This window comes from Micropterus dolomieu, unplaced genomic scaffold, assembly GCF_021292245.1.
Source record: "Micropterus dolomieu isolate WLL.071019.BEF.003 ecotype Adirondacks unplaced genomic scaffold, ASM2129224v1 contig_8984, whole genome shotgun sequence".
Classification (NCBI taxonomy): domain Eukaryota; kingdom Metazoa; phylum Chordata; class Actinopteri; order Centrarchiformes; family Centrarchidae; genus Micropterus; species Micropterus dolomieu.
In genome coordinates this window covers 798-11,247 of record NW_025737970.1, presented here as the reverse complement: position 1 = coordinate 11,247, position 10,450 = coordinate 798, and the positions used below count along the sequence as shown (strand labels likewise).

The following is a 10,450-nucleotide window of genomic DNA, read 5'->3' as shown; positions in this document are numbered from 1 at the left end:
AACCTCGGTGCTGTCGGCAGGATGGCTCGTCTGGACCGACACCAGACTCAGGCCGTCGGAGAACTGAAACAAACACGATCTCCGTCCACAGCAGCGTTTTAGCTGCGTATCAGAGTTGATCTCCGTCTACATTAAAACGTCGATGTATTGGCCGTTCACGTGCACTGGGTGTGTAAACGTGAAGCAGGTGGTCTGTTCTGTAGTTACACAAGATTTGGCGAAAGAATAAATAAACAGCCTACAGACGAAGAATAGGGTACAGAATATTTAATAAAAATAATAGGTCAAAAACTCCGTCAGCAGCGTCGTGTTTCTGCTTTGCATGACTTATGAGAGCCAATTAGAGAGCCGAGTGTGAGCGGCTGCGTCCTCGTTTCTAAAGTCCTCCGTTTTGGCTCGTCTGCACTAAAACGCCCTCCGGAGTTTTGAGAAGCAGAACGGGTCGGCAGCATTTCCAAACTTCTCCGTTTTAGGTCTTTGTTTTCACCGTTTTAGTCTGGACGGGAGGTGCAGACGCAGCAGAAGGTGCCGCATTCGGCCACTGAACCAAAGATGGTCCAAAACCTGAGAACTGACCAACGGAGGAACCAGGACAAAGAGATCCACCATCCAACCCATCAGCCCCTGAGAACACCAGACAGACGTAGTGATCAGCACCATCCTCAGGGTCACCTTGGCTGCAGGTGGATCAGGGTCAGAGCTGGTTAGCTATCTGGACCAGGACCACCTGCAGGACACAGGAAGCTTCAACAGCACTGTGGCGGTGCTGAGGGGGGTTCAGGAGCAGATGATCATCTGAGGTGTCAAACACCAAATGTCTTTTACAATCCCTCACTTACACCAGTAAAACACATTTTCACGTGCGTGTGCGATAAAGTAACATTAATGCTGTTAAGCAGCAGAATCCCCTGAAACTGGAGCTGCAGCAGAGGACAGCTTCTGTTCTCAGTGTTAATGTTCTACGCAGAACAATGGCGTTGCCACCTGTGAACGCTGCAGTCACACATTCATCAGTTTAGGTTACTGTGACTCTGAGGGTGGATTTGCCGGGCGGAGCGGCGCTCCTGCTCCTCCAGGGTGGATTTGGGTCCTGCTTCCGTCTCAGTTCTTAAACTGAGGTTTGACCGTTTGATTTCACTTCTGCGACGTTGACTTTCATACCCTTCAGTCAGAGGCTCCGGGGCCCCTGACCCGTCTGGGCCCTCGTCCCTCCATAGAAATACATCAGAAGCAAACGCTTCACGTCAGAAGAGGAAGGAAGACCCGGGCCCGGGTCTGTGTTCCCTGGTGGGGGATCTCCGCTGGTAGAGTTTAGATAAAACTGATCTGAGACACCTTGTGGCTCCAGCTGCGCTGCAGTAGTGAACGATCGTCTGCTCACCGTGATTCAGGGCTTCAGTTCCTGGTCTCGGTGCAGCTTGTGATATCATAGACTCTCCTGTGCTTCACGTCTCATCTGGAGGAGCGCCGTGTGTTTGTTAGATTACATCAGCACCTTCTGATCTGCAGCCAAGATGGCTGCCTCCTCGCTGCAGCTGATGTTTCTGTGCCTCTGCTTCACAACTCGTGTGTCATCATCTGCACATCAACTCGCCATTTTGGAAATGTATTTGTGAAGCTGCGGAGACTCTGCTGTTTCACACAAAATGCCAGACAGATGAAAAACATGCAGCCCGAGCGGGACGACGCGGAGAGAGGACGTGTTATTTATAGAGACAGCAGACGAGACGCGGTGGGCTGATAACAAACTGGGAGACGCTGCAGCCACAAGAAGCAAAGAGAACGGCAGCAGATCACCTTCTTCTCAGTTCCTGTTGCTTCTGTAAATTACGTTGGTAACCAGGTTTTAAAAACGGAGCCATTTTTCATCTCATGCGAAGTAGAGCTGTGTTGGTTACAGACTCTCGTCTGGTCTCCAGCTCAGAAGGCTCAGTTAGAGCTGCGGTTTTAATGCCCTGTTTGTTTTCAGGTGTTCGTGTGAAATTAAAAGTGCTCCAGCGTCCTGCACTCCGGCGTAGAGGCCGCAGCTGTGGCCCCCTCGGGCCCCCAGAGGGAGTCAACAAAGGCGTTTAAAAGAATATCAGAATCAAAGGAAACTTACAATAAAACAACCACGGCCTGAGTGAACCCTCCCACAGAGCTGTGGACGTCTTTCAGCAGCAGATTAAAGTCTGAGAAAGTGTCATCAGACAGTGATTCAACTTCCTGTCTGCTGCGAGGAGCAGACAGGAAGCAGGTTAAACTGGAGAAAGTGTCGTCTGTCAGCTGAAGTTTTGTTGGCTTCTTCAGAGGAAATGAAGGCTGATCTGAAATCTGTGGCTGTTTGTTTCTCCATTACAAAACATTTTGGAATCGAGAAATAAAGGTCAAAGATTTCAACACAGTCCGCTCAGCTCTGACAGCCGACTCACCGTAGGTTTAAATATATAACCGTCTCCGCAGCAGCTGTCCTTGTTCTCGGTCCTTTAGCTTTTGATTTGTCGTTGCGCCGCCTGTCATCATGGAAATGCTCTGTTAGAGAGCTTTTCTAAAACCACTCAAAGCACTTTTTACACACATCACATACATTCACAGCCAGCAGGGGGTGCAGGGTTTTACCCAAGGACACTTCGACACGCAGCCTGGAGGAGCCGGGGATTGAACCGCCGCTCTTTTGATTTACGGGCAGCCCGCTCTACCTCCTAAACCACAGTTTCATTTATTAATCATTAATATTAAGTCCATAACTTGTCGATGTTAAGGAGCCAATAAATCAGCTGTCTCGCAGTCGATCGCGCTCTCTGTGGGTTCTTTTATTTTACTACGTCAACAGATGAGGGTTCCAGCTTATCGATCGGGGTCTCGTTCTTGAACTCCGCCTTGGTTATGTGTGACTCGGGCCACCCGGTGGGGACTGGGGTCACCGTGGGGGCTCGAGACGCTGTCTGATCTGAGATGTTATTAATGTGCTGCTCTGTTTCCTTTTCACTAAGTAAGGTTTAGAGTGAAGACTAAATTTGACTCTCCAGGAATCATCAAAAGCTTGATTGGGATTAATTCGTTCTGTTTTCTGTTTAAAGCCAAACAGTTCATTTTTCCATCAAAGACAGAATTTAGAGTCGATGTTCCCAATAAAATGTTGAATCTTTCCAGAATCTGCTGCAGAGCAGCTGTTCTCGGGATGCAGGATAAAACTTCTGTATAATTTAAAAAGAACCTTCCTTACTTTATCAGTAAGGAAGTACTCGTATGGGAGAGTCCAGATATTCTCCCTCTTCAGGTTTTCAGTAAACAGAGCAGCAGGAGACTGTGGAAGGTGTGATGGTGAAGGTTCAGCTGGGGATGCATCTGTCTTTATTGCAACTCCAGTACAAATATCCACCTCTTTAAGAGGAAAACTATAAATAAAGAATAAAACATTTAATCAGTTCAGGCTTCTAATAAATTTACCTGTATCACGAGTCTTTAAGGCTTTGGGCTCTGAAGAGTCTGAATAGTTTGCATTTATTTCCATTCATAAAAACATAAAATAAAGTTTGTGGATACAAATTTTATTTTTGTGAATGTGATTTATGTTCTAAACTGCAGACCATAAAAACAGCACATCTTTGAACAGCAGTGAAAAACGGACAGAAAGGTTCCAGCAGGTATATTTTGGGCTGAAGCCCTGAATAACACAAGTGAACGGTTGTTTCACCATCAGAAAGGTGATGTCTCTCTCTGGGTCACACCGACGGACAAGTTTGAAACATCTCGAGGTTTGTTTGTGATCAAGTGTCCTGATGGTCCAAACGTCTTGTCCCTCAACATGTGAAACAAATCTTCCCCTGTACCGATTACATATGGGATGGTGACAGTGTCCTTCTGAAAGAGGGAACTAATCCTGCTGTTATCTTATCACGGCGCCATTTAACTACAACAGACAGGTAGAGAGAAGCGCTTCAGTGTTACCGTCACAGGTGTCATTTATACTGGGGACGCTGGGGACATTGGGGACGCGTTCCCACCACTTTTTTAAATGGTTGATTTTGTCTTCACCTCTTTTTGAAAGCATTTGCTAAAAGTTTTCTGCAAATTAGCTCACGATAAGAAATGTTAAATAACAAATAACAATTCTACGAGAAAGTTTTACTTGCACACAATGAATGGATGAATAAAATGTTCATGTAAATATAGAATAAACAGATCTGCATCGTCCAAAAAAGTAACTTAGGCTAAAAAACAAGCTGCTGATTTCTGCACTGTATTTAATAACATTTCTATATTCTGAACTGTCACCGGCGACCTGAATTTTGTTTCCCTTCATATAAATAAAGACATTTCCACCATAAATAAATAGAAAATGTCTCTAGAATGCAGGAAATTAAGAGTTTAATGCTCAAAATCCTCTGGGGGAGGAGCCCCCCCCCATCAAGTAACCTTTTTCATCAATGAATACTTAATACTAAATAGCATTGGAGTATCTTGTTGTCTTGTTCTGTGACTGCATTATTACGTCTCGTGGCCTAAGTGTTTCGGCCTAACATGAGCCCCTAAATGCCCCCCCCCCACTTCTCAACACAAAGTGACGCCTTTGGTTCCCCTTTAATAACATCCTCCCGCCTTGCCTTACAACAGCAGGGACGTTTTAGAAAGACAAGCGTTCAGAATGGTTCATTAGAAAAAGAATATTATTGTTAAAGCAACTGTGGAAAAATATAGATTTGTGTTTGAATAATATGTCACAGTCATTCCAGCTGGGAAAACTTATCAACAGATTTACAGAAAGGCGCTCCAGCGTTGATCATTAGGTGCGTTTGACTTGATGCGGCGCTGACTTAACGTGATGCATGCTGGACTTAAAATAAGGCATGCTGGGTAGAAATTAGGTGCGTTCGAGATGACGGCGGCTGACTTTCGCCGACTTGATAGTCTAAGGTGAGCTGCAGGTGACCGCAGGGTCGGGGATTAAAAAGTCAAGTGGGACACGTTCATTGTGAGCTGAGATCACCGACTGATCTCGCGGCATTTGCAAAGAAATTAAATCGCCTATCATGTCAGCTGCAGTCATCTCGAGCGCACCTATTAAAACCTTCTGACTTTAATACCTGTTGTAACGTTACGTCATTGAGGCGTCCTCGCGGGGACAGAGGAACCAACGTGTGTGTGACGTCACGGGGTCGTTTCCGCTGCGGAAGCCGCCGCCGTTTGTAAACAAAGCAGGTCAGCGGCAGCAGCAGCGGGTCTGATGGAGGTCTGATCAGAGCCGAGGTGAACCCGGTCCCGTTCAGCCGACAGTCCGTGTGATGGAGCGCCGCTGCGACTGAGTCGGAACCAGCAGCAACATGTCTATGGAAGACCCGTTCTTCGTCGTCAAGGGGTCAGAACTCTTTACATCGAGCTAATGCTAACAGGCTAGTGTTAGCCTGCGCAGAGCTGATCGCTAAGCTAGTCAGTGATGAATGTAGCCACGGAGGCTACAGACGGCTATGCTAACGTTAGCGGCCAGTGTTTTGTTAGCATGTTGCTGTGGTGTTAGCATGATGGTGTTAGCCTGGTGGCGTTAGCATGTTGCTGTCATGTTGCTGTGGTGTTAGCATGTTGCTGTGGTGTTGGCATGATGGTGTTAACCTGGTGGCGTTAGCATGTTGCTGTCATGTTGCTGTGGTGTTAGCATGTTGCTGTGGTGTTAGCATGTTGCTGTGGTGTTAGCATGTTGCTGTGGTGTTAGCATGTTGCTGTGGTGTTTGCATGTTGGTGTGGTGTTAGCCTGGTGGCGTTAGCATGTTGCTGTCATGTTGCTGTGGTGTTAGCATGTTGGTGTGGTGTTAGCCTGGTGGCGTTAGCTGTGATGTTGCTGTGGTGTTAGCATGGTGGCGTTAGCACAGAGCTCGTCAGTAAACAGAATAACGTGTTTAAAGCAAACAGCAGCGTTTTCTGTCCCTGAATGAATCTAAATATTAAAATATGATGAAAAGTGAAGATAATAAGAGATCAAATGTGTGTGCAGCTGGAAGAACTCAGAAACCAGCAGATCTTTAATTATTAATAGTTTTCTCTAGTTGTGAAGCAGATTCATTCTTTGTTGTCCTCAGTGTTTTTCCTCACAAACTACACATAGTACACACATACTAACAATGTACACACATTTACACACTAACGCAGGAGTGACGTCATTAACTTGACTGTGAGTTTAACGCTCTTCTGGTTCAGGGTACAAAACTTGATATGTGAAACTGATTTAAAGGTTTATTCTGTGTCTTTCAGCAGAAATTCAGACTCGCATGTTTGTGAGTCAGTAAAGTGTGTTTTCATGTTGGTGTTTGTGTCTCCAGCCCTCCATGTCCAGGTAAAGGGTGTGCAGTGATGAGTAATATCAGTAACAAACATAAAGCAGTTTCCAGTGAAGCTGTTGGCGGTTCAGACGTCAGTGAGATGAATAATAGTACTAATGACACAAATGTTGATATAATTAATAATAACAATAGTAACTGTAGCCGCGGCTGTCGAGCAGGAACATGGAGGCAGCGGTACCCATCATGCAGTGCTGGACTGAGGAGTTTTCACAGCATGGACGCTTCTGTTGCTACGGTTACTCATGTGATGTGATGTGCGGCATCAGTGGGGTGAACGCCTGGAGGAAGAAGTAAGAGTTAACGAATAGGAGTCCTGTTAGGAGGCAGAAGAAGAAGAGCACAGGAAGTGATGTCAGAGGTGTTATAAGAGGAAGTGTTCTCTGCAGAGTTTTCAGGAGCTTCTTGAAGTCAGAGAGGGACGCCGCTGCTCTGATGGCGTGCGGTAGCTCGTTCCACCATCGTGGCGTCACAGATGAGAACGGGGACTGAGGTCGCTTTGTGTGAAGGGATGGCAGAGCCAGGCGGCGTTCGTTGGAGGAGCGTAGCGGGCGAGAAGGAACGTGGGCTTGGATTGTGGAGTTCAGGTAGATGGTGCAGACCCAGGAGTCGCTCCATATGCAGCATCAGGGACTCGGATTAGATTCTGGAGGCCCCGGGGAGCCAGTGGAGGGCACTGAGTGATGGAGGGACATGAGTCCTTTTGGGCTGATGCTGATAGGTCGAGCAGGATAAGAACCGAGGACCGGGCTGCAGCTCTAGTTGACCTTAGGGCTCAGGGTTGCAAACAACAGGGCGGTTTCATTAGAGCGGCCACTCTTAAAACCAGCCTGATGTGGATCTAGGAGGTCATTCCGTGAGAGGAAGAGACCTGTTTGAAGACGTTCGATAGCTTTAGATAGAAACGGTTGTTTTCCAGTTTGTGCTGAGTTGTAGTTTGAACCGTCAGCGAGGGGGCGGTTACATTTCTGAGCAGCTGCAGAACATAATTAAAGAGTGGACTTCTGGGCTCCGACCAGAACATCTCATAATGACAAACTATTCTCAGAGTTCATACTTAAGACCAGACCGGCAAACCTGGAGTCTGACCCAACCCCGTGGTCCAGACCGTACTGGATAACCACAGCTTATGTTTTATGTTTGTTTGTTAACAGAGAGGTACAGAAGGCAGTGAACGCAGCTCAGAGCCTCCATCACAGATGGTGCGAGCTGCTACAGGAGGGGGGCGGAGCCTCCAAGGAGGAAATGGACTGGACGACCAATGAGCTGAGGAACAGCCTGCGTTCCATCGAGTGGGACCTGGAGGACCTCGACGAGACCATCAATATCCTTTAAAGAGCTGCGTCTCAGCTGTGATGTGTGCTTTGGAAATGTGAACACTTAAAGACAAACGTGTTTCTTAACTGTCTGTGAACGCATCGTTGAGTCCAACCCAAAGAAGTTCAACCTGGACGCAGCAGAGCTGTCGAAAAGGAAAGCCTTCATCACCAGCACCAGACAGACTGTCAAGGTCCTCTAACGCCATCAGTCACCTGTCTTCAGTCCACAGACAGCAGCTTCTTTATTTAATCGTACTCGTGGTCACTGTTTGTTTTATATCTGTAGGTTTATGTGTTTAAAAATACTCTTCTTATTGTTTATTATGGAGCTGCTACGGGCCGGTTTGATGTGGATCTGAAGAATTGGTCCATCCGATTTGGTGCTGACTGACTTTTCTTCTCTTAAAGGAAATGAAAGATCAGATGTCGATTCCAGCTGCTGCCTCAGTGGACAGAAAGAACAAACAGGTATATGCACACACCTGAAGTACACATCACCAGGTGACCTACCCGACTACAGCTGTGTGATTGTGCTAGAATTTAATTTAATTTTTTAACCTGTCCTGCCCAGCAGCCTGGTATAGAGTATGATGACCTGGATACCATATTGTGCCAGACAGATTTTACTTTAACAAGAGAGTATTAAAATACTCCTTTGTCTGTTTTATTATTTATTTAATTATGTATTGATTTGTCAGCGGGCCGGACAGGGGGGCAGACACGGGGATGGGGGGGCACAAACAGACAGCACAGAGAAAGGCCTGTAAGAGAAGGGGGGTGGAAGGTGGGGACAACAGGGAAAAGCAGAGGGAAACCCCAACTGCAGAAAGCAACGAAACCTGCAAGAGAACAGAGAGGGGGCTCTGTTCTCTTGCAGGTTTCGTTGATTTCTGCAATTGGGGTTCCCTCTTCCCTGGCTTGGGGAGGAGAAAAACAACAACAACAAACAAACAAAAACAAACAAACCGGATCAACCCGCGCAGAGACCCCCACCCCCAGAAGCCAGGGCACCCCGCGACACCCCAAAGCGCAAAGGACCCCAGACCGCATGAAGCTGTACCCCGCCCCAAGGAAGGACAGCAGAAAGCCGTGCCGGGAAGCTCCCTGCCGCCAGGGAGCGATAACGCGGGAGAACCAGGCCAACGGTCCCCCAGCCCAGCCAGAGGCATCCCTCCCCAGAGTGCAGGCAGTGCCAGCAGCCCCCGAGGCCGATCTCATCCCCGGACGGGGGCCCAGGCCCCCCAGTCAAGCGCCCCCATTGAGGAGCACCAAAACCTACCCCGACAACACCGGCCATGCGCCCCAGAGACTCCCGAATGCCCCCACTGTGAGAGAGCTGGCAGGGGGAAGCAGCTGGAGCCCCACCCCTGCCGAAGAGGGCCCAGGCGAGGAGAGGAGACAACGGGCCCCCAGGCTCAGGGACACTGTGCTAGAATTTTAAAAAGCCTTTGGAAACCCTGACAGACCTCCAGTCTTAAAAGACCCTTTTTCTGAGATCTATTAGGACCCTTGAAAGATCCCTTAATTTAAAACTCCTTCAAAGATCCTGAAACTTCCCGAGACACTGCTGATACCTCTTCAGAGGTCCGTGGTCATCTCTGAAATCCTTGAAGTCTTTAAGGGACCCCTAATGAAACAAGAAATCCCACTTCAAAGCCCCCCAAGTTTGAAACCCTTCAAAGTCCACCAGTTTCCACCACCTGGAGACCCCTGTAGGATGAAGGTTTGCTAGGTCCCTGGAGGTTAGGGTAAGCGTAAGCGAGGCCCCTGGAGGGTATAGAGAGTATGCGTTGATGTCACTTCCCCTTCTGGAACAGGCTGGACTGAGTGGAGAACATCTGTTACCATGGCTGCGTTTAGCAAACCAGGAGTGATTATTTGCTCAAATTAAAGGCAGTCGGACTCGACAGCGATCCTCACTGCTTACCAAAGAACCAGCAGCTCTTTCCCATTTTAGATGTGTTGTTTGTGTTTTTGCTGATTCAAGCTAACACTGCTGCTCGTCTTTCTGCCACTCAGTGAGCGTAACCGCGTTCTGTGACGTCATGCGCGTGCCCTCTGTACAGTACGGCTAGGGTAGGTTCATGTGTGGACACGGAGCTGCTGCTGATGTAAAGTGTCTGATAGTGTGTGTTTGTGTTGTTGTGATGTGCAGGCTCTGCTCGGCGAGCGTGGTGCTCAGGGTCCGATCTGGCAGCCTGATAAATACATCCGACTGGATCAGCAACTGCAGAAGGCCAACACTCAGTTTATAGAGGAGCAGCAGGGCCAGCAGCAGGTACGGCAACACTGAGATATGGTGCAGTATCAGTGTGGTGGTCTAAGAATGTCAAGCAAAAGAAGAATGTAGTCGGTGCATTGAAATAACGTGAATGTTTGTATCAGCTGATAGTGGAGCAGCAAGATGAACAGCTGGAGCTCGTGTCAGGAACAATCGGAGTCCTGAAGAACATGTCGGAGAGGATCGGCATGGAGCTGGACGAACAGTCTGTGTAAGAACTTTCACCACCCTTTAGAGCGATGATCACAGAGAACCCTCGATGTTTAAAATGTGTCTCCAACAACTGACTTGCGTCTTATGGCCCATTTATACTTCTGCGTCGGGGCTACACGCGTAGCATTTATACTTGTGCGTTGGTGTCTCCGTCACCCCCAAACGCTAGTCAGCAGCAGCGCTACAGCATCCACTGTGTTGACTTTTGCCGGCCGAGCAGGCTAACTTCAGGTTTAGCCCTCCACTATCGTGAATGGGGGTAAAATTGTATACGTGTGGCTGGTGTAGCCTTCAGCGCTGCAACTAATGACTATTTTTTTCATATA

At 47.9% G+C, this 10,450-nt stretch overlaps 1 protein-coding gene across 1 annotated transcript; it reads left to right on the top strand.

Moving 5' to 3' along the window:
* Positions 1 to 5,112: 5,112 nt before the first annotated feature.
* stx6 (syntaxin 6) lies at positions 5,113 to 10,193 on the top strand. The gene is made up of 6 exons (XM_046041835.1): positions 5,113 to 5,338; positions 7,466 to 7,635; positions 7,727 to 7,821; positions 8,039 to 8,098; positions 9,786 to 9,908; positions 10,016 to 10,193. The coding sequence occupies exons 1-6, from the start codon at positions 5,304 to 5,306 to the stop codon at positions 10,124 to 10,126; spliced, it is 594 nt and encodes a 197-aa protein (XP_045897791.1). The 5' UTR covers positions 5,113 to 5,303; the 3' UTR covers positions 10,127 to 10,193.
* The last annotated feature ends 257 nt before the right edge of the window (positions 10,194 to 10,450 follow it).